We start from the raw sequence: 24,898 nt of genomic DNA, 5'->3' as shown, positions 1-24,898 counted from the left end.
AGTTTACATATACTATTTTATTATATCCTCAAAAATTAATTATCTTTCCCAAGAAATGATGAAGCAGTATCAAGGCTAAAATCCTCTAACACTTCCCGTTTTATGGTGAATGGCTCATGATTTGCCATGACTTGTGCCCTGTGTTAGTGTTTTATTAATTGGAATTTAAATGCTTACTCTTAGATATCTGTATAAAATGAACATTGATACCAACCTAACTATAGACACACAGATATTACAGATATCTACATAGAGAGAGACATAAACATATTATAGATGTCAGCATAAACACTGCTTTCAGAGATCTACACATGGTTCAATGTGGCCAACAGCGTTGACCATATGGACCTGAGTATGATCAGGCCAAAGAGTCCCACCTCAAAAAAAGTGTTTCTCAGAAAGAAACTAAAGGAACAGAAACATTCCAAAAGTTAAAAAAAAAAAAAAAGAGAGAGAGAGAGAGAGAGAGCAAGAGCTGGTCTATTGAGTGAGTGATGAGAAATGGTTCCCCCCTCTGGAGGAGGCCCAAGTGAAAAACCAGCCCAGAGGAACCACCCCCAGTCCCCGATGGCAGAGAGTGCGGCCCAGAGCCAAAAGCCCCCGTGCACATGAGGCGGGGGTCACCCGGCGAGACAGCCGGAGGAGCCCAACATCAGACCTCGCTCCTGATGCCCTTCTGGGTCCCGGAACAGCGCACGTCCACCCACCACCCCATCTGCTTCTGGCACAAGAGGGCCCGCCGTTCACAGACCACGGAGAAGGGCTCGCCGGAGTGGAGAACAGCGGAGCCACAGCCAACCCTGTCTGTGCTGAGGTCGCTGAGCCCTTCTAGAATAAACAGCCATCATCAGTCACACTGACCCACTGCCCTTCGTCATGTGAGCCGCGGGCCTTAGCAGTCTCTCAGGTCTGTTCCTCAGAACCTCGTCGAAATCCAGCGGCTAGAAGCAGGAGCAAGGAGAGGACCATGGAGGAGAAGGGGACACCCCGGGCTGCCCCAGCACTTCAGAGGCAGGTGAAGGAGGACATCGCGGAGGAACAGTCAACAGGTGTAAGAACTCTTCCAGAAGAACCTGTGCCCTCCAGGAAACGGCTTCCTCTGTCCGCTCCCGGCCCCCAGCCGCCAGCCGGGCGCGCTCCCGACGCCCACCCGGGGTTCTAAAGGCCTCGTGCTCTCCAACCCCTTCTTACCCCACGGAACACCCAGCACATGGCGGCCCAAAACCCTCCAAGTGCCTCCCAGGACACAAACTTAACTCCAAATTCTCTACCCTGGGATGTGAGGCCCTTCGTGAGCCCCCCCACCCCCGCCCGCCTCTCCACCTGCCTCCCTGCCTCCTGCTACTCCCTCCCCCTCCTCGGGGCATTGCTCACGGAGGGGTGGGGGGAGGCCGGTCACACTGGGGTCACACTGGGGAAGTGCAAGGTGGACACGCAGCCGCCCCAGGGCTCTTCCGCCCCTCCCCAGTCCCCGCGGACACCCAAGCCCTGCTTCACAGAGCGCAGAGGCCACCTCCTCACGCACATGGGGTGTCGGGCTCCTCCCAAAGTGCACACTCCTTCAACCACCCAGCACTGCCAGCAAACCCGCCAGGGCATCTTTCCAGGGGCCGGGGTGGGGACACAGCCACCGTCACACCCAGAACCCGTGACGCGCCCATCGGCGGGCTTCACTATTCTTGCACAAAGCACAACCGCAGTTATACTAAAATATCTAGCTTGAATCACAACGGATGTCAAGCACCGTACAGATCTGAAAGTGACATTAAAATAACACCAAAACTGCCAAAGCACGAAGGAGGAAGGACAAGGGACGGGTATGAGAAAAGCCTTCCCGAAGGAAACTCGCTCCCTCAGCACTTCCGCCAGGAATGGAGAGAAGGCACGAGAGGGTTTGGGTCGGACGACATGGACTTCTCCCGAAGCCCGCAGCAGGCCGACCGCCCCGGCCGTCCACGCCGCGACTGTGAACCCACGGCGACCAGTCAGAGGGCAGCAGCCGCGGCAGGCAGCTCTACTACGCCTCTGAGGTCACAATCTAACTTTAAAAAAAGAAAAAGAAAACTCATCAGCAAAGATGTGATGTTTTTAAATGTTTAAATGTTGACAGTTGAGTAATCACCCACATAAAATAACGAGTTGCTGACACTGGACTGTAGTCACTCAGGCGACAGATATGTTTGGTCTGCATGGCCTCCGGGCAGCGAGGGTGGGCTGGCGGCCCTCACGCCCCCGTGCTCCTGTGACGGAGAAGACCCCTCTGGGCACGGTAAAGCAGGAGGCCCTCCGGGAGCCCACCCGTGACCACACGGCAGTTCGACAACACGGCGCCACAGGCAGCTCCTCCCTCTGTCATTACCACGATCGTTAATATCCGTCCCGGGCACAAAGTCACTGACCTGGGGGACACTTCCTCACTGACCTGCGCCCCGATGGCGTGCTGGGCGACAGGCCAGGAGGCTGTTTCCACAATTTTCACCACAAGCATGCCACTTTGTTTTCTGGTGTTTAATAGCTACATGTATCTAAGAAACCTTTTTATAGTTTACCCTTGTTCATCAAATGTTTTTGACATCTTGAGAGCAATTTCTTAAAACGTTTTACAGTTTCACTAGTCACACGGCTCAGATGCCGGAGGGAAATCCCCGATCTGCGCGGCGAACACAAGGGACAGGAAGGAAATCACTGACTTCAGCTTTTCTCCTTTAGGAACTCTGAGGACACCTCAGTCCTAATACCGAAGCCCAAATTAGGAACAGGAAAGTACAAATGGTCCTCACCCAGCCGGAGCTGGCCCGTGGGAGAGGGCTCAGCCGCGGACCCCCACTCCACCTCCCCCCGGAGCCCAGCTGGGAGAAGGAACTGTGGGGGGGACGGTGTGCGGGGACATGCAGTCCGGGCCTGACCTCAAGGACTCGAAACCTCATTTTCAGATACAGCCATTTTGCTGGAAACATGCACTCCTCAGTCATGTCAGTCTAGTGACCTACAGAATCACGGCCTGGAGCTCATTTTGAAGCTACAACTTTGGCCTCTGGTTGTAAAAAATCTGTCCCCGCATTTGCAGCTAAAATGCTATTTAGGATGGTCTGTTCCGCAGCTTAGTCTGCCCTACATAAGGTCCCACCAGAGACGCTGTGTGTGACAACGAGAGCTGGGATAGAGCTTTGCTTCTCTGCAGAATGACTCCACCTCCCTCCCTCTGCTCTCATCCTGCTCCAAATACCAGAAAACACAGAACAAATTACATCAGTTTTATGACCACACAGACATGTTAAGTCTTCTGTATCTGCATTCTGCCTTTCTTGGATCTCAAGGTCTACTCCAACTTTAATATTTCAGTACATATTTTTATAAGACCCATTAAAAAAGCCAGGTCTGTGTTCTTAAAGACATGAAACAATATTCTATTGTATACGATAAATACTCTGTACCAAAGTTTAAATATTTCTTTACAAATAAAGAGAATAAAGCAGTTCATTGTATCAAACAGCAAGTGGCCCAAGAGCTATTAATGATAATTAGCTGTTTTTAACACTCAATGAGAACATGCTCTCGTGACCATCAGTAATTGTTCTAACAAGCGTCCACACTCGTACAGAGGCATGTTACTGAAGACAGAGGCCACTGGCTCACCAGGGATACACAAGTCCGATTCATCCCGTAAAACGAAGATGGAGAACAAGGAGAAGCAGGGGCAGCCATGGGCACGAGATCACAGAAGAAATAAACTCTGTCTCCAGTGCTCTCACCCTCCTCCGCCCCTTTTCTTCCCTCCTTCCCTGCCGACTCCCAACCACTAAATAAACTCTCCCATCCTTGTGGCGAATTTTTGGTGAGGCACAAAATGATGCAACTGTTCAAGGAAGGGTATTCAAGGAAGTCTCTGTATCCTGACTTATAACTTGGAGTAAGAGCAGTTAAGACAGTGAGTAAATGCTACTTGTGCGGTCCAATCTAGAGCTCCACTTTCTCTCCACAAGACAGACAGACAGACAGAGGGGCTTCAAGGGATGGCAGGGATACCAAAATGTCACAGCATACTACGCACCACTCCTGCTCCGCCACACTCCACAAAAGACAGGTGGCACTCAAGCATTGGTTGAACTGATAACTGGCTGCCAAAAGTGAAGAGAATGTGCACATATCTTCAGACATTACAATAGTAAAACCAGGACTTAAAAAGCAGTATCATAGATATACATTGACAGACATTTTTTTTATTACACAGAAGCCAGGTTACATTAAGAAAATAAAACAAATTACCTTTATACAGCCATCGAAAACATCAGTTCTCCAAGAGAGGCCAAATTTTCCAATAAGAGGTAGGTGTTCTGTGTTATTTTTAAACCTTATAACAACAAGCTTCACATATCCATTTTCAATGGATCCTGAAAAAATGTAAGATTTTGTAAATTACAACATACCCATGTGAGACAAGTCAAGACTCTCGAGCCTTGCTGCTTCATAAAGAATGCCTCATCTAGCCATGTCCTGGATGCAGGCATCTGGCTGGAAGCCGGCAGCATGCCCGTGCTCCAGAGACAGAGACACGAGTGTGGACCCTGGAAACGTGAGCCCCCCCCCCTCAAAGTGGGGTGGGGAGAGCCGCCTGGGGTGAACCTGGATCTTACCTGTCACCGATGAGAGATTGATAAGGAGGCCGAGGCTCTCCTGATTTGATTAAGCTCACAGCAGGACAACAGTACACAGGAACTGGAGCTTCTCAGAAAGCTGATGCCGGAGTGGCCCAGACATGAAGTGTTGGGGAGCAAGGAGGGCGATGTCCCCAGGACTGAGGACCTTGAGAGCAGGGCAGTAGGGAAGAGATGTGGAGCCCCATGCACACGAAGGGAGACAACATCTTTCACGTGCTTATTGGTAAGTAAAAATCCTTGCACTTGCTGCCAACAGCTTAAGGACAGAGGCCCTGCCCCTCCTCTGATGAGATAAATGTTGACTAAGAGTCACCTGGCCTCCAGCAAGGGCCCAGGACGACCCAGGCATGCAGGTTCCACTTTCCAAGGCCTGATGCTCGGAGAGCCTCCAGGACGAGGCACTCCGCACACTCTCCTAGCGCGCCCTGAAAAGTGACCAGCACGCGGGACGTTAACAGCTCCTTCATTCCTACCTGGCAAAGGGAGTCACGGGGCAAAGCAGATGGAAGGATGGGGAAGAACAAATGTTCTTTGACCTTAGAACAAAATAAAGCCAAAGCTAGGCTGCCTTGGGAGCCAAAGCCCTACCCAGGAATTCGGCACCGTGTCGTCCCTGAAGCCGAGCCTCAGTGCCGCTCTGCCAACAGCCTCTCCCACGACACAGTAATGGCTCTGAGCAGGACAGCCCATTGGAGCCGAGCTTTCCAGCCCTGCAGGAGGGCACCTGGAGCCTGTCTGTCCCTAGGACAGAGGCAGCTCACCATGGCGTCCCCTCCCTGCTGAGTAATTAGCGAGAACCCGGCAGCTTCTCTCCTCCTCTCCCCCAGTGCGGGAGCAAACGCCAAATGACACCGACCCTTCCCAGCCACAGCTCCCTGTCCCCTCGGCAGGGCTGGACCGAAGCAGGGAGGAGATGAGTGAAAAGCCAAGCCTCTGAGGAGACGCGGTAATGACATTCTGAGCGGACCAGATGTGGCTCTGCTCTGCTCTGTCTTACTGCACAGCCATGTGCAAAACCGAGAGAGACCTCCGACCGCTGGCGTGCGCGCCGGCAGCCAGGCAGGAAACCGTGAGTTCATCTTCCATGTGGCTTGTCCTCAGGACACTGCAGAAAATGGACCCCAAAGTACAACAGCCAATAACATCTCACTGGCAATTGTCTCAGCTAATGAACATGAAATCTCTGTGGAAGCAAGGACTGTTGTTATTTTATTACCAAATATTCTCCCACTTCAGAACAACTTTAACATTTGCAGGATCTTGAAAGGTCAGAGCTCTCTCTGCACACTCTGTAAGTGCTTGTATCTATCAGAGAAAAAGGTTAAGCTCACCCTGCATTTAAACAATCTGTGCATTGAATGTATGTGTGAAAATGTATATATATAAGATAGGCAAGACTTTTGAGTACTGTATGCCAACCACTGGGTCAAGCACTTTATATATAGTGCCTTAAAAGAACTGCTTTAAAATATCTTAAAATCCTACTATTAATTAGGTATTATAGTTTTCTGAATTCACAGGTGAGACAAGGACACACAGAGATAAACAGTACATCATCCAAGGTCATACCATTAAGTGGCAGAGACATGATTCACACATTATGTGTCTATTATAAGACGGATCTTATAGCAGATTAAAACATATACAAAAGGGGAAACATAATCTCCTATTTTCTTAAATACTGAGAATTTATAATACAGACTTAAATTCTCACGTAGTTTTGTTTTCGTATTACTGCCAGTAGAGAAAGACCTATAAACTAGCAGACAATATACACTGGGGAATCCCTTCCAGCTCCCCAAATCTGTGGCACTTCCTGCATCTGTGAGTCCCAGGCTTACTCATCTGCCCTCCCCAGCCTTCCTATAACTAGGTTAGAAGTGGCATGGGTTCCTTCACTAGAGCTAACACTCACCACTGGAAACCATAAAACTCTAGAAAAAAACACAAGCTCCTTGCTATAGGTCTTGGCAACACATTTTTGGATCTGATTCCAAAAGCAAAGTCAACAAAAGCAAAAGTAAATAAATGGAACTGCAGCAACCTAAAAGGCTTCGACACCACAAAGGAAACCATCAATAAAGTGAAGAGATAACCTACTGAATGGGAGAAAATATTTGCAAATAATATGGCCAACAGAGGCTGCTATGCCAAATATATAAAGAACTCATAAAACGCAGTATCAGAAGAAAATCCAATTAAAAAAGGGACAGAGAATCTAAATAGATCTTTTTGCAAAGAAGGCATCCAGATGACCAACAGATACATGAAAAGATGCTTACATCACTCTTCATCAGAGAATGCACAACAAAATCACCGAGAGATGTCTCCTCCCACCTGTCAGAATGGCTGTTATGAAAAACAAACAAAACAACAATAACAACAAAAACGAGAAATAACAAGCATTGGTGAGGATGTGGAGAAAAGGGAACCCAAGTGCACTGCTGGTGGTAAGTAGCTGCACTAATTTATTACACTTCCCACTATGGAAAACAGTATAGGTGTTCCTCAAAAATGTTTTTTAAAAAACTACTATATGATCCAGCAACTCCACTTCTGGGTATCTGTCCAAAGGAAATATAATCACTAGGTCAAAAAAAACCTTTGCCTCACCATGTTCACTGAAGCATTATTTACAACAGCCAAGGCATGGAAACAACCTAAGTGTCCATTAATGATGAATGGAAAAAAATATGTAATATACATATAAAAAATCATATCAAAAAATATGTAACACACAAACATACACACACACACACACACACACACACACACACTGGAATATTATTGGCCACCAAAAAGAAGGAAATCCTTCATTGGCAAAAACATGGATGGACCTAAAGGACATTGTGCTAAATGAGCTAAGCCAGACACAGAAAGACAAAACCCTATGATTTCATTTATATATGGAATCTGAAAAACAAAACAAAAACATAAAACTCATAAATACAGAGAACACAATGGTGGTTGCTAGAGGAGAGGAGTGAATAAAATGGGTGAAGCACGTCAAGAGATACAAACTTACAGTTACATAATATGTAAGCCACAGGGATGTAATGTACAGCATGAAGACTATAGTCAAATATTTGTAGAGTATACTTGAAAGTTGCTAACAATTTCTGTATGATGACAGATGGTAAGACTTATTGCAATGATCATTTCATGATGTATAAATATCCAATCATTATACCATAAACCAGAAAGTACTGTAATATGCCAATTATGTCTCAATTAAAAAATGTTTTTAGAGATACCATTAAGAAAGCGAATAAGCCAGGCACAGATTGGAAAAAGATATTTGTAGAACATTTATCTGTCAAAGGATTGGTATTCAGAATACATAAAGAACTCCTATAATTCAAGAATAGACAAGTCGTTATCTTTAGAAAGGTGAAAGGATTGGTAGACACTTCAAAAAGAAGATAGGAAAATGGCCAAGAGATACAGAGAAAAGTGCTCACCACTACTGGCCATTAGAGAGGCACAAATGAAAGCCACGATGATCAATCTCTCTCCCACACCCTGGAACAACTAAGATTTAAAAGACTAATAACATTAAATGTTGGCTGGGATACGGAGCAACCAGAACACTCCTACAACACTGCTGGCAATATAAAATGGTACAAACACTCTAAAAAAATATTTTGGCAATTTCTTATACATAAAATGTTCGTGTACATAATAAAATGTCTGACAATTTTTAATACATTAACCTCCCCAAAACCCAACAATTCCAGTTCTAGGTACTTTGTCCAGAGAAATAAAAAACTTATCTCCACAAAAAAGACTTTCACAAAAATTCTGTAACAGCTTTATTCAGGATAGCCCCAAGTAGGAAACAACCGATATTCCCCATCCGTCCACAGGAAGACAGGAAAGCAAATTGTGGCATATTCATTCAATAGAGTATTAACCCCTCAATAAATAGGAATGACATCAAGACTTGCAACAGTATAAATAAAACTCAAGGCATTTTGCTGAAAGAAAGAATCTGGCCACAGAAGAGTACATTTTGTAGGATCGCACTGATATAAAGTCCTAGAAAAAGCAAAACTATCTATGGTGGGGGAAAAAAAATCAGAAAAATGTATGTGGGAGTTCTTATACTATTCTTGTAATTTTTTCTAGGTTGAAAATTACATCAAAATAAAAAGTTGCCAAAAAAGTAGCACTCAATGAAGGTGAGCTGTTAGCAGCTCTATCAACCTTCCTCTGAAGGCTCCCTTCTGCTTTTGACAAGGAGGTGCTCTTTGCCTATCCAACCTGTAACTCTGGGAATGCCCAAATCTGTGTCCTCACATCTTCTTCCTCTTCCCTTAGGGAGTTTAGTCCCTCAAAAGCTCAACATTCACCTGCGCAGCTCATAGCACCTTCATCCTACACTAATCTCTTCCTTCTCTAAGCCCTGCTGCACATCCACCTGAACATTTCATTGTACCGGATTGTTTCTGCATGTTAGATGTTTCCTAAAATAACCTACTGTCTGTGGGAATAAAGGTCATGTCTTCTATGGCATGATTAATGGCACTACTAATAACATTTCTCATTTCTCAGCCATGATTAGAATTCAATTGTTGCCCCATAAACAGAGCCCAGGAAAGGCAGGAAGTAAAGAATGCTGGGAGGAGAGACGGACTGGTTGGTCTGACGGAATGATTCTCCTAAGGCAAGCAAGGAGAAAAGAGAAGGGGTGAGAGACAAACAGTACTGGCTGTGGCGGGAAAGGCAACACCGGCTCACTGAACACAAGCCTGGGCACTGAGTGGTGCCCTCGCGTGCCATCTGAGCGACCAACGGGAATTCACGGACTGGACGTCAGGAAGCAACTCCCAAGCCGGTGTGTAAATCTTGGGTAAAGAGGAAGGAAGACCCTACAAACTCAAAAATATGTCATCAAGTATTAACAGCTGAAACCTACAGAGACACCAACATTACAAAGGAATAGTTAATAACAAGACAGAAAGTCATCAGACTCAAATGATCGATAGAATAGGCACCTGCTCTTCAGGTGAGAAAATCTTGAGTATTTCCCCCTTTCCTTGCTGGGTATCTATCATAAACCCCTTCAAGGCAACATATAGCTTCTCTCTTTTTCTCAGCTAATTTTTTTCAGATACCTCTCTTGTTTTCCAAACCCTGATACACATGAAATTTCAGTAGTTCAATACAGACACAGATCGTGGACTATGAAAAGAGAGGAGGTCTCTGAGTGTGATGAGGATCAGAACTTTCTCCCCCAGTTTCACCTGCTGTGTGGACGGCAAGAGTGAAATGAATTGGAGCCGCGAGGGAACAAGCCCGGAAGAAGAGAACACGCAAATCCGTAGACAGCTTCCCTCCCGTCCAGAGCTGGGGAGGAGAACACGCAAATCCGTAGACAGCTTCTCTCCCGAGTCCAGAGCTGGGGAGTTGACAACATCAGTAAAATCTCCTAAGTCTCTGAGTCTCTACTTCTCTCATACTAGCAAGAACCCTTAACAGGCTACACTTGCTGCTGGTCTTGGGCCCGGTGCTGGTGACAATACTCGATTTTCAACAGGATGAAGTGTGTACTGAGACTCTTTAAAAACTCACTGCTCCTTAACTGAATAATGTTTCAAAATAACTTTTTCCATTGATGTAAAAATTTAGATTTTTTCAGGTATTTTTCACAAGACCCAATCCTCTCTTCCATGCCTTTGGACCAATTTTGCCTAAATCCAGTTGAATTGAGTACACATTACTTTTTCTAGGCTACTCTTTCCAAAGATGTTTAGGGACAAGGTGTATGTATATTTGTTTTGGGCTCTCCAGCATCTGTTCTGCCTTTCTCACCAAGCCTGTTCTTATATTCCTCAAAGACACACCCCCGGGTCAGTCTCCATATTTCAGATGCCAGGCTCAGATACGGAGCTTCCCACTCACCTGGCACAAGTCTGAGTCAGGGACGAGTTCCTAAGCCAACTACAGCCAAGTAGGTGCAATGAAACTCTTGGGGAGGGGGTGCTGGGAACGGGAACCTCACGCTAGGACATGAGATCTAGAGCTAGCCAGAGCTGCTGGGAAAGGAGGAAGCATAACTCAGAATACAGTGAAGCAGGAAGAATCAGAATGGGAGAGAGGAGCAGGGACAGACAGCCTGTCTAGACATATCCAGTCCCACTGACAGGCAATAAGCCTTTGCATCAAACTGTCTGAAATAAAACCTTCTCCTGGATTTTTCAACATGAAACTCTCTTGCTAAGCCAGTTTTAGGTTAGGTTTTCCATAGTTTTCAGCCAATTGTTTTCATCTGTACAGAAGTGGGGTTTTCCTTTTAAAAATAATTTTTGAATCAGAAAAATGAATATAAGTGAAAAAATAAGAAGATGATGATGGGAAAACATATTTGAGATGATGCTGCGACACAAACAGCTCCATGCAGGTCCCAGAGGAGGTCAGGGCAGATATATTTAGGAACAGAAACTGGGATATACTTTCTGGAAAGAAGTGGGACATCTTTTTCTCTGAAACAGAAAAGAACCCAAGAACACAAAGAGACTGTAATATAGTGACAATGTGACAGCAGATGAGAGAGGAAAATCAGGAAGCACAGAGGTGACAATGTTTCTTAGCACAGCAGGTAGTAAGCTCAAGAATAAGGAACAGAGCAGGAAGAGGGCTCTGATCGTATCTAAACAGCCCTTACATGACACATAAAGGGGACTTGACGCGAGTTAAGACTTCTGGGTCGCAACAAGGGGTAAATCGGAGTCTGATAGCACCAACGGTCACGCATTGGTGATTTCCCCCAAGGGGCCAGGGTGCACTCAAGTGAGGAAAGCAGAGTCACGGGGAGCAGGGTTTTAGTCATCCAACGCAGGGATGCCACAGGGCAATAAGGAAAGGGGCTCTCAGGTGACTGACACCAAACACGGAACCCCAGCTGTGTGCCCTGAAAATCACGGCAGAAAGGGAAAGAAGAAAGAAGAAGAAACAACCCAAAAAGGTCTGTTGAAGACACAGAATTCATGGACGGTAACATCTTTGTGACCTAAGAAGTGGCATTACTAATTTCAACATCCTGACGGTCTACAGTTCTAATAACAATTAAATTCACACAAGAGAAAAATTAGAAAACCCATTTCTTATGTTTCTTATTAGGGGTAACTTCCTCAAACTGCTTATTTTAAGAGATTCCATTTTTCAGTATTGCCTTAATAAATATCCATGAAAAATCACAATGTTTACTATTTAAACAATATCCTAGAAAGTGAAAACAAACAAAATAAAGACCTCATAGCCTTCCTTTTGAATTGTTTTTAAAATTCAAATCACCAGAGAGAAAGAAAAAACTCAAAATGTGAGGGTGAATGTCACACAGAAGTCAGTGCAGAACAGCAGGAGACGAGAGGGACCCACACAGACGCCTCTCCTCACTGGGCCTGACTTGGACACGGCCTGGGCTCTTCTGCCGCCATTTGGAAACCCTTCCATTTCTAACAAGGAGCCCTGCAGTTTCATTTTGTACTGGGTCCCACAAATCACATGGCCTGTCTCACCTCCAGATCGAGTACTTCAGCCCCTGAAGAGCCCTGGCATAAAAGGTATGGCGATGTGTTCTCCTGTTCTGTGAACAGTAATCTGTAATCCTGATTTTTCATTATGGTTTACCAGATGGACAAAATAGGGAAAATGTACTAACCCCCACCAATGAAGATGCTGTAAAGAATTATCTGTTCTAATTTTCATAGATAATCACCATCCAGACAGGACTGTACTATTTCTAATGTCTTCCTGTTATGATAAATGTTTAGGGGGAATAATCTGACCTGGAAACATAGAAAGTAATTAGTATCCACAGAAGGAACAAAACAAGTCATTTATTTTTGGAATCACAATAGTAAAAATGAGATAACACACTACATATGAAAAACATCCGAAACAAACTATTAAAACTTTATAAGCAGAATTTCTTTAAAGACAGGGTATCTGGGCTTATCAGGTTCTGCTGCTAAACAACCGAAATCCCACTTTTCTGGAGAAAAAGGAAGTTCTGAAACCGATACTTCTTTTTCTCCCAACATATTCTAGTGTGTCTTACAGACATAAGTATTGAACATGCATTATTTAATCAGCATTTTAATGAAGAGCACGTTGCAGGAACTCTGTAGGTCATAGCCTGAATCTAAGAGATCACGGAAACATGAGCTGCAAAAATTCCCCCATGATGGCAACACAGAAAGGAAGCCTCAGTGAGTGGAGGGTCCACACAGAGAATGCTTCTCAGGAGGGCAGCGACAGGGACTTAAATAAAGGCAAGAGAAAGTCTGAAACCCTAAAAGGAAAGAGATCACTGCCTGCCTTCCAAACTGACATACACATTTAATGCAAATCTGGTCAAAATCCAAACGAGATATTTTAAAATCTGGCTGAGTGGTTATTAAACACACTAAAAGACCATCTGGATGAAAATAGAGAAAACCTAGATGATTCATCAGTAAGAAATTTCATATTGGAGGAGGGTCACATCATTTCATAACAGAAATATGAGAGGGTACAGGTGGGTTCAGTCGGATGAGCGTGACTCTTCATCTCAGGGTTGTGAGTTCAAGCCCCACTGAGCGTAGGGATGACTTAAATAAATAAGCAAATAAACTGGAAAAAAAAAAACCCACAAGTAAAGCTCAAAATATCGTCTTGCTTGGTAGGGACATAAGAAGGAGGGATGCTTATTTTCAACAGAAAAAGTCCTAAGAGGGAAGGGCTTGGGAATCCATCGGCTTTGTACATTTTATGTCAATCAAAAGGAAGTGGGGGTTTACACACATGAGATCCAAAAATGATATACACTAAATTTTTAAAAGACAAAAGACAGAGAAGTGAGTTGGGGGAAGCCAGAGGGGGAGACAAACCATGAGTGACTGTGGACTCTGAGAAACAAACGGAGGGTTTTGGAGAGGACGGAGGTGGGAGGTTTGGTGAGCCTGGTGGGGGGTATTAAGGAGGGCACGTACTGCATGGAGCACTGGGTGTGGTGCATAAACAATGAATTCCGGCACAATGAAAAAAATTAATTTTTTTTTAAAAAGCAAAAGACAAAATAGAGAAAATATTTTCAAAAAACCACAACTCCTATAAATTGTAGAAACAACAGAACCAATCAAATAAGCACATGGAGATTCAGTTAGAAGATAAATGTAAAAACGGACGTCAGAGCAGCAGCCCAGGCCAAGCATCATGGCGGGGCCCCTAGTACCTACCTGACGCTGAGAGTCCTTGGAATGCAGGCTCAGCTGTGGCCACACTTTGCAAGCAAGGACACAGTGCTGGCCATGGCCACGTGCCTGTGAGCAGCAGCAGCGAGGGGGCTCCTGTGACGATGCCTGCCCCCGGCCTACCCAGCGGCCGCTACAACCATCCACCTCTACTGTAGTCAACAGCTTCTGTAAATAGTCAGGCTAACATTCAAAGACACGTGCAGATGTAAAACAACCAGATGTCACTTTCACCTCTCAAATCAGCCAATATTTTTCAAAATAACGTTCATCACAATAGCACTACAATCATAAAAAGCCAAGACCGAAAGGCCCATGAGGAAAGTGGGCTAATACATCATGATAAAACCGAACAATGGGAGGTCATACAACTTTTCAAGGTCAAATGTGCTAAAACGATGTACTGACATGGGAAAATGCCCCCAGCGGAAAGGGGGAAAAGGCAGAGTGTGTCATTGTTCACGGAATGTGGTCCACAGATAGAAACAGAGCTGGGTGTTTGAAAATGGGCCAAAATATAAACAATAGTTGTCCTGGGTGATTTTTATTTGCTTCTTTATAAACTTCTGTATATTCAGAAATTTTAAATCCTATAATAAAAAAGCATTCGTTTTTAAATGCGTTTTTCTAACAACTGGAAAAGTCAAATGACAGAAGCAACATACTTTAAAAATCCTTTCCCTGTGCTTCTTTTCTATCGTGCTCCCTCCCAATCCTGATAAAAAGGCTACAACATGCTGTCCTGGGCAAAACCCTTTTCCTTCAGGTTCTGAAAATTGGTAATAATTAGCTTGATATAAAGATCAAAAAATACACTTTCCTTCATACTTTGCATTGATGATCATGCCTTTTTTCAAGCTCTATTTTCACTTCAAAACGCAGCTGCAGTATTTCCTGCCTGCTCCTTCCAGAGGCTGGGCCGCACTCCCAGGGAAGTGCTCCCGGACACTCGTGCGGAGCAGAGTCAACACAGCAGCCCGGGGACTGTCTGCTGGTGGGGCCGACCTGTGCCCATCCCAGCACTTGGGAGTCCACCTGGGTCCCCACCGCGTCCTTCCAAACCCACAGCAGCAGCTCCTCCCATCGTCATCGGAATAGCCACGTGGTTTATGCTGCGCATCCTGCCCTCTGGGGGCCTGCAACAGTGCCAGGGACCAGTCCCCAGAAAGAACCCCGGGCTCTGAGTCTTTAAACAAGCTTCTCAGGCAGACAACTTTTCATGCATGTTTTCACACTCATTCCGGGAGAAAATAAGCACCTCCCAGGCGACTGCCCCACACAGGGCAGGCCCCACACATACCTTCTCCCTACCGATTTTGCTCCGTACCTGTTCACCATAACAAACCTTAGCCATCAATACTACTACATCCTAAGTCCTGTGAGTTCTCCAAGTGAATCACTGAACCCGGGGTTGGCCCTGGGGTACCAATGCCAGCAGTCCACCCACATTTCTGAAAGAACAAAGACAGCAAGCAGACAAAGAAACTACACTTCTACAAGCTTAAATCACGGTTTCACTCACAAACCCCTTTCATTATTTCCTTCACTGTTTATCTCTCCTACCCATTGCCTCTCATAAATCCACTTTAGGTGATAAAATATTTCTTCTCCTAAACATCCTTTTAGCTTTATTTTAGGGACCATACACAAAGAAGCAGGTAGCAAGTATGGGCAGGTAGAGGGATCATCAATTTTTCTTTGAAGAGAGAGAATATGGATCCTTTTAAGAAACCTCTGAATCCATCCATGACTTGTCAAGGTGACAGAACACATAAAAATACAAAGAGAAAACTTCTCAGTTTCCTTGGGGGAGGAATACTACAAAATTCCAAAGGGAGGGAGTGAAAACTTTCAGGAAAGAAGGAAGGACACAGATCCTTTCATTCACAAGGAGGTAGTGCTGAGAGGGAGGAACTCCTGCCCTCAGTACAATGTCTGACTGAGGGAAAATAATGTCTGAAGCTTGAACAATATCTTATAAAATGAGGTCCTAGGCTACTCCTGAGCACTCCAGAGTGGAGCCCGCTCTGATCGGAAAGGGTGAAGGCAGCTGAAGAATCCTGCAGGGCTGGACGGTCACCAGCCTGGGAACGCAGCGCACCAGGCCAGCGCCGGGATCCTAGAGGCATTAGTGATGGCTTCAGGTGGATGAGGACAGGCCTGCCGCACGCAGGGGCCTTGGTGGGGAGCCGCGGAGGTCCTGCTCATCCTGGGTGTCTCCCACCGAACCAACTCGGACCTGACCACTTCTCTGTGTCAGCAGCCCCACTCCAGGCACCAAAAACTAACCAGGGTCTTCCACTTTGTTTGTAACAGTAACATGTGTGGTAAAAAGGAAAAAAAAAAATCTAAAGAACCTTGTAGCAAAGTCCATGAGACAAAGTTAAGAAAAGAGAACAAAGGGCTGACTTGTTCAGAGAAAATACTGTGACAGAGAAGCCGAGCATCTCAACTGGCCAGAACTCACTCTGATATTTCACTTCAATATAAACATGGCACGAGCCTTTGGATTATGTGTATTCCTGCAGAGACCATTCTGAAGAGCCTCTCAGCCCATTTTAGCCAAACGAGTCTATATGATGCGCTCTACACTACAGCGCTAGAGGAACACACATGCGTCCTCTAGCAGAGGAAGGCATGCTCACACACACAGGTATATCGTGGTACAACTTATTAAAACAGCTAGTAATTGCTGTGCGGTGCGCCCCACATTTGGGAGAATAATCTGATAAAAGACTCTGGAGGCACAAAAGATGTGTACAGCTTGCTCCCATCTCCGTGACACCGCACACTCCTGGTCAGTGGGTTATCATGAGGTCTGGCCAGTCCCCTCCACGCATTTTCAAAATTTAATCAAGACCTGGATGGTGATCACATGAGTGTTTGCTTTACGATAACCTGTTTGATGCATTTCTCTGTGTCGGTGCACAATACAAAGAAGTTTAATTTTAAGAAGGAGAAAAGCAAGGGAACAATTAGTACACTGAACGGTGGTTAACACAACACACAGAACCAGCCGGAAGGGACACCCAGGTGGCTTCCAAGTTACTGGTAATGGTTCATTTCCTAAACTGTGTGGTGGTTACATGGGTTTTATTGTTTATTTGTTTGTTTGTTTTTCCGTAGTCTGTACACACATCATATGTAGGAAAGAATATATTATCTCACATTTAAAATTTTAAAACAAAAATTTTGTCAGCCATTCTATATGCACATGGGTATGTCTAAATGGATGTAGACTCAATTTTGCAAGTTGCATCATAAATTCCCACGGGGATTTTTTAATAAAACCACAGGGAATTTGTGGACTAAATTGGTATGTCCTCAGAATTCTTATTTAAAGGTGGAATGCTGGAAAAGACCCTACACAATCACCAAATTCAGGCTCCGTTTAGAAGTTACGTCATATTTAATTAAAGCTGTGCCCTTTCCATGCCCCAGGTCTCCTGCTAAGTAGTCTGGACCCCCACCGTTACCCTATCTGAACACTGCGCTGGTCACCTGGTCTGCCCTTCCAGAGGACCCCCCAGCAATCCCACGTGCCCCGCATGTGCCTGCCACCTGGCTCAGCAGGCTCCGTGTCAGACACAGCTATGCCCTGTGGCCGGCACATGTGCGTTCACTGCTTGTTGACGAATGAATCAGATACACAAATGCTACCTTGTCCCCTTTGCTTCCTCTGCTGCCTACAGATGGCCTCGTTAGAATCAGGCCGGGTTTCTCACGTCTCACTGATGACACAGAGTGGACAGAACCACATCAACGCTAGGGACACGATGATAAAACCTTTTATCCTTGATAGGGAGAGAAAGTGTTCTTAAAACGCAGGGCAAAGTGCTGTCATCCCCCACTGCAATGACAGGGCCAGAATTACTAAATATACCACATGGTACCCCCAGAGAGTCTCTCAGAACCTGCAGAGGACATTCCAGCTTGTACTTTCCTCAACTGTGAGAAGACGCCGATGGCAGCAGCGCCCTCTGCTGACTCCTGATCGCAGAAGCACATGCGGAGGAAACCAAGGCCTCTCGCTTGGGCAGGCTGCTCAAGGTGGAAATCTATTTTCTAGCTGTGAAAAGGGATGAAAAGTGAGTTGCCCTCATCTCAGCTTCCCGTCCTCCTCCAACTTCCTCGGTCTCTGGGTCCAATCAGCCGGCCTACCCAGCGGGCCACCAGCATCAACAAAACAGTGGCTCCGGGCTGCCCCCACAAGCCGCAGAGAAGGACCCAGAAGGACTACCCCGAGGACGCCAACACTTTGAAAAGACTGACCAAGTCACACACACAAGAACACGTATTTGAGAAGCACATCACTGAAAGTACAAATATACGGAAGACAGCGCAGCCCAGTGTTCAAGACCCACGCTCTGGAGACCGGCCTGTGCGGGTGCAGACAGCGCTCTAATATTAAAGAACTGACCTACACTACCAGCTGCAGCCTCTCACCAATAACACGGGAGAGAAAATAGTACCCAACTCACCAGCTTGCTATGAAGATTACGTTGAATAATTAATATAAAACAGTGCAGTCTTCCTGCACTGTGGTCTTCCTCATTAAGGGCACTGCTCAGGTATAAGGAATGCACACAAGGCTTAATCGAGGTAATGCTGCATTCGTTTAGAACTCTCCTGAAGTTCTACACACTTAGCCCTAAGACAGATCTGACGTAAGAGGACAGGAAGACACAGCACAGACTCTCAAGGAGAGTGTAGATGGTGCTAGATAAGAAAGTCTGGAAGTGAGAGGGCACTTGAGGACGTCCTCCAAGAGAACAAGTTCTCCACTAATGGGACCCAGAGGGCAAACATGTTTGTACCCTGCAGACAGACCACTGCAAGTTAATAGCCCCCTCAACAGTATATAACGGAAAGAGAGAGGAGATTTTCTTCTCTATTTTAATAACAGAATATAGTTAAAAGGGATGAAGTACTGAGAAGAAAGGCAGAATTTTCATGCCTTCATAAAACTGGGAGGGCTGTTCCCAGGGCAAGGCCCTGAGGAGAGGCTGCAGAGCACACTCAGGTCCAAGAGGGCTCATTCTCTAGATCACCTTCAGTTCCTTCCTGAACCAGAGACTCCAAGATCCTGCACACAGCAGAAAGAGAACTGAAAAAAAAAAAAACAAAAAAAAAACAAAAAAAAAAAAACAAGAAACCCTGAGAATTAAACAATAAAGCAGCCAACTCAAAAAGCTAGAAAGAGATCAAAATAAACCTACACAAAGCAGACAACATTCTAGGAAATCATATAAATACTAAAAACTGATTCAATGAAAAGTAAAAAACCTGATTATAACCAGATCAGAAGCAGATTTTAAAAAATGAAACTATAAATAATCTGAGTGTAAATGGAAAAACACTAAATACCAACAGCAGCTTAAAAATAAGCAGACACATGACATGAGAAGCTTCTGTCAGAAGCTCCAGGATGTTTCCCACTAGAAGACAGACTGAGGAAACCGGCTACATGAATAGCATCACAGAGACGGAGTCATGTGGGCATCAGTACTGCCCAGAGACACAGTTGACATTTACCCACCATTCTCAATATTTTGTTTTAAATCCAAGTACTTTAGGAATAGAAAGTTCCTTAACTGCCTTGTATAAACACATAATACAAACCTAGAACAAACATCCCCAGTAATAAAACATTTTATTGACTCCATATCATTATTAAGTTAGAAATCCCCCCACATAAAAGGGAATTTGACAGTCTATTCCAAAAGTATATGTGCATTTGCCCCTTGACCTAGAAATCCTCAGAAAGTATTCCAAAGACAAACTGGCGAAATATAAAAGGAAATATAAAAGGAAAAGGTCATTTATTTACTATACCACTCTCTGTAATCATGGAAACCACAGACAGAAACCATTAACAAACTGCCTACCTAAAGCTGGTTTCAAAAGAGAGAATGAGAAAAATCTCCATGTCATTCTAAAGAGTAATCTCCAGAATCTATTACCAACTGGAAAAGAGCAAGGAACTTTCTAAAAGGAGTACAGTGTGCCCCTTTAGAAAAGCTGGGAGAAATAGAAACACATGGACCTGTAGCATTGTATATTCAGAAAAGAGCATCTACAGAATAAGCCAAAGGCCAATATCAATACACAGGGTCACCACTGGAGGAAGGGAGAGAGCAGGGGTGAAGGACAAGGTAGGAGCAAACCTCCCCGGGCTTCCTTGTTTATAGTTTCAACCATAAACCATGTAAATGTGGAATGAAAAATTTTTAATGTAAATATAGAAGGAAAGTAATCCCGAAAAATAAAAAAATCAACTGAAACAAATCACTCTGGTAAACAAGAGTCCACAATGACACTAAACAGCAAAGAAGAGAGAGAGTGCACCAAAATAATCCCCACCACATGGAGTGATGATAACATCAAGTCCTTCATCTGAGCATTGGTGGTCAAAGAGAAAGCTCATTAACCCTGCCACTACAGGAGCCCACCAGTTAATATGGGGAATTTCTTTAGAAAATCTCAGGTAATAAATGTATAAGTATTAGAAAATCACTATTCATAAGAAAAATCACCAAAAATTAGAAAATCACCATTTTCTAAACTCTAAATTAAATTGATTCAGGCAAGGATTAGTAATGGATATCAAATCTATTAAATGAAAGAATTCTGGGAAGCAGGATATTCAGAAATGAAGTATAAAATTTCCCCTATAAAATATTGTTTCCAAAAATGTTTAACTTGAGGGACACCTGGGTGGCTCAGTCAGTTAAGCATCTGCCTTCAGCTCAGGTCATATTCCAGGGTCTTGGGATTGAGCTTGGTTTCGTGTTCCCTGCTTAGTGGGGAACTTGGTTCTCCCTCTACTTTTGCTGGTCTGCGCTTGTGCCCTCTCCCTCTCTCTCTCTCAAGTAAAATTTAAAAAATCTTTAAGAAAAAAAAAAGGAGGAAACAACAAGACAAAGCAGAACAGGGGGCCTTCTACATTCCTCTTCCATTTCACTCAACTGAGGTCTGTCCCTCTCAGCCTTCTCCAGTCTTTGTCTCGGCTTTGGTGAGCATGACAAACATGGATGCAGTATATACAGAAGGGTGGTTTCTCTTTATTCTTATCCTGGACAGATGCTACACTTTCTCGAATTCCTTCGAGAAAGAAGGGAAGAAATTTGGGCGGGGGAGGCACAGCAGGGCTAAACAGTAAGGAAAGTATCAGCAGAAAAGATGAGTAGAGAATATTCCAGAAGGCAGAGAGATTGTAATGAAGGAGACAGAGCCCAAGACTAAAGAGATTAGATCTAGCCACGAGATTTCATAAGTCCTAGGATGAGGTATGGGTATGGGAATACAGAGTGCCAACAGATGATCAGTGAAGAGACAATTCTTAACTCAGATATAAAAACTGGTCCCCTGTTGTCTCCAACCTTTTAATTTCATACTGAAACAAAAAATCAATTAGTTTCACCTTTCTTGGTAAAGAGATTGCGAAATGTGCCACACAGATAGAAAATTCCACCGCTGTGCATATCAACATGGAGCTGGTAGCCATGCAGTCCGTACTCTGGGTGGTCATCCAAAAGAGGGGTATGAGGAGGTAGCTCGTAGGGGCTAAAAAGCAAAACAAAACATACACACAAGTTTGTCAACAACACAGATAAAATGTTTAAGCTGAAAATACTCTTTAAAAAAAAAAAAAATAGCATCCATCCAAACACCAGCTCCTATCAATCGTCTACAGGGTTCCCAATAGTCTTCCACACCAGGAACTTGAAAGAACCGCCTTGTGTTCCCCTCACCAACTTCTATAAAAACGGGCAAAAGAATGAGTTCCATAAGTATTCCCCAGATGACCATGGAGGAGCGTGTTTCTGGGACGTGCCTAGGCCAGCAGCTCTGCAAAGACAGCTCTGCTCATCCGGAGTCTCAGGGGCCAGACGATGGAGCTGCCCGGCAGGAGAAGGCACCAAACAACAGACCTACAGAGCAGGAACCCTCGCTGAAGAGCCACAGCTGTGATGAACACTTCTGTTCAGTAAGAAAAACCTTACTGGGTAAGGCAGCAAACTCAAAAGCATCCAGGAACTTTTCAGATAATTTTTTTAAAAAATTGAGTATGAGAGCAGTCGTGAGATGAAAAGCATATTCTCCAACTAAAGACCTTCAAGTTCATTGAAAGACACACACTGTGTGGACCAAGCAAAATGCATCTGCAGACCTGACTTGGCCAGATGTCTGCGTGCCTTGCAAGATATGGAAACGCACGTTAGCGCAAAGAATGGGAAGCATCTTGAGGCACCGGCATCTTGTGGTAACGACACACTGTCCTGTATAACAAGCTCATGACACGCTATCCTGCCCCCATAATACTGTTCTACTGGGGACATAATCCTGAACCCAGAACAAATAAAGCAAATGTGTGCTCATGAATAATCCAATTATTCTAGCAACAGCTAAGTAATTACACCTGTTGGCTTGTGTCTACTGATTGAAAACAGAAGATCTTGTAGCTATTCTCAGGATATTAAGATGGTATCAACTTCTAATCCTTTATATTGACTATACAAAAATTTAACACACCCACATATAAATACATACACAGTGGCTGAGCCTAACGTGCTCTTCTCCACAAGGTGATGGAAATGAAGATTTGCCATTACAAAAGCCAGTTCTTCCTCCCTCTGAAAAGTTAATTAGAAAGAATACATTTTCAACTGAAATATTTTAATCTTTCACAAGGTCGCAGCACATTCATCTTATGGATAGATGCAATTTCTTACCACTGCAAGATCACCACAGTCCTAAAGCATTATCCCTGCTAATACATTATTACCATCCAGGAAGATTTCCATGGTATATTGACAGCAGGACCACGATTCACCCAAATACACAGAGCAGGTGGTACCAAAAGGATTAACATCCTGTGATGTCAATCATATCACCAGCACTTGTGAAATATCAAAATACTCTATTATACGTGCATCGTGAAAATACACATGGTTAGTTCCAGGTTCTTTCAAAATCTTTCCCAAGATAAGACAATACTGGTAAGACCTTCACATATACAAGATTAATTCCACAAATACTTCACATTAGTGGCACAGGTTCCTCTCTTGAGTACCTGCTTAACTTGGCAAAGCCAGGGGGAATGAACAGATTCAGCCACCAGGTTGAGTAGCAGAAAATGTGACTGTAGAGGAACAGACATCCGTTCCTGCCCAAATTCACAGCTGACACTGACTGGTGGAAATAACCCAGAATGGTCAATCCGAGGCACCGCTCTCCAGTAGCCAGCCAGAGGATGACCGGCCCAACCAGGGTCCTCATAACTACGTACGCCAACACACAGATGAATTCAAGTCAAGGAGGTGCCCAACAAGCCAACTGCTGTGTGGGCTACAAGTCACCCTCACACAGAGAGCGAGGGAGGGATAGGAAAACTGATGGCCCCAGCAGGTTGAGAAAGACAAAGTATGACAAGAGGTCGATGCCGTAGATCTTCGTTCTGTCGAGCCTCGCTCAGACTTGTGGACTGCTATTCTCATTTGTGAACTTCCATCTTAAAGCCCCCACAAACTGAGGCCACGGATCTCCATCCACATGTGGTGCACAGGGAACATCACACTGTTATGCTCGTGGCCAAAGTGACTTCCCAGAAAGTAACCCCAAAGGAAGGAGCCAGTCAACAGTCTCACCCCAGGAAAAAAGAAACCTCATCTAGTGGGAGAGGAGAATCTTTAGACACTGTCTCCTGAAAGGCAGATTACATGTAAGGCCACAGGTACCGGCTCAGAAACACATGTGGAGACTGGGTAAATACACAGTAAGAGACCCTCTGGCAGACACGGGATGTGAGAGGAGGAGGGAGCAGGGACTGCTGGGAAGGAGGAAAGGGGAGGCTCCCATGACATGGGAGGGAGAACATGAACAAAACCATGCAGAGAGGAGCAGGTCACCTATCACTGGTGACAGCAGAACAGTAGAGGGGCCTCCACTGAACAGGGGGTCGTTTAGCTAGGAAAATGAAGTTGCTGGAGCATAAAACAGACTGTGGTTATTGGAAGGTTGGAGGGAACTCACATTTGGGGTCATGCATGACGGTGAGTCAACATGGAGCGGGAGGGAGACGGCATAGTGCAGGCAGGCACGGAACCTTACCTTCCACAGCCCCACCAGGAGGCCTGGGTGTAGACAGAAGATCCGAATCAGGCTGTCCCAGCCAATCATGGTGGATTCAGTTAAGTTACTTAGATTGTACTTTGCAATTAAAGAATGCCACCGAGGTCTTTGTACATCCATGCCAAAGAAAGGAAAGAGAGAAATGAGTTTTCACATCTGGAGTATTATCAGTTCTGTCTAGTGTACCCAAGAAGACTTTAGAAGAGCATGCTAATAATGTGCACCCCGTTAATGAACGGTGTGGGCAGGGTCGGGACATAAACAACTCCTATAAATAGCAGGAAAATGGACACACCCAAGTTTCCCACCCAACCGGTTTCCTTCCCTTCCTCCTCGCTCTTACTATCAACTCAACAGCTCAGTCAGAAGTCGAAGAGTCATGAGGGTGAAAAAGAACCATCTTCTCTCCTCTTCCCCTCAGAGCCCAGCACAATGCTATCATCAAAAGTAGATTCCCATATGTACTCCTAATCAAGGGATATAATGCATAAGCAAAAATGAAATATTTTAAATGACAAAAAGGAGGTGGTCTCAAGGTGCTGTCTGAAAGCAGATATATATACCTTTTAAAGTTTTATCAAGGATAATTCAGAGAGGGTAAACATTTTAATATTGGAAAATGAATTTAAACCAAAATCTCCTGACTGCTGTCATGAAGGAGATCCACCGTGAACTGCGCATTGAATTAATGTCCAAGAGGGAGTAACAACTCAGATGTGTAAGGAAACACAACTCTGCTATTCATCATAAGAGGTAAAAATGACAGAATGAAACTTCTAAAGTGCTACAATGATAAATATAGATATATCTATATAAGATATATAGATATATAGAAATCATATAGATGTAGAAATTAAAGGCAGGTGAGCT

General features: G+C 44.6%; 1 protein-coding gene across 21 annotated transcripts in view; it reads right to left on the bottom strand.

Annotated features, from left to right (window-relative positions):
• FBXO15 (F-box protein 15) overlaps positions 1–24,898 on the bottom strand; it is a gene marked incomplete at its 5' end in the record, with an annotated part of 190,317 nt that overhangs the window by 149,134 nt on the left and 16,285 nt on the right. For 15 of the 21 annotated variants that reach the window (XM_082698871.1, XM_082698868.1, XM_082698872.1 and 12 more), the window contains 4 exons: positions 4,267–4,391; positions 21,318–21,460; positions 22,448–22,530; positions 24,008–24,134. In XM_082698871.1, the coding sequence (XP_082554997.1) occupies positions 4,267–4,391; positions 21,318–21,460; positions 22,448–22,530; positions 24,008–24,134 (478 nt within the window). Of the gene's footprint in view, positions 1–4,266; positions 4,392–12,483; positions 19,002–21,317; positions 21,461–22,447; positions 22,531–24,007; positions 24,135–24,898 lie in introns of those variants that run through there. The other 6 variants (XM_082698869.1, XM_082698870.1, XM_082698865.1 and 3 more) reach the window with 2 other exon arrangements.

This window comes from Mustela nivalis (assembly GCF_964662115.1).
Source record: "Mustela nivalis genome assembly, chromosome: 14".
Classification (NCBI taxonomy): Eukaryota; Metazoa; Chordata; class Mammalia; order Carnivora; family Mustelidae; genus Mustela; species Mustela nivalis.
This window is presented reverse-complemented; position numbering and strand designations above follow the sequence as displayed.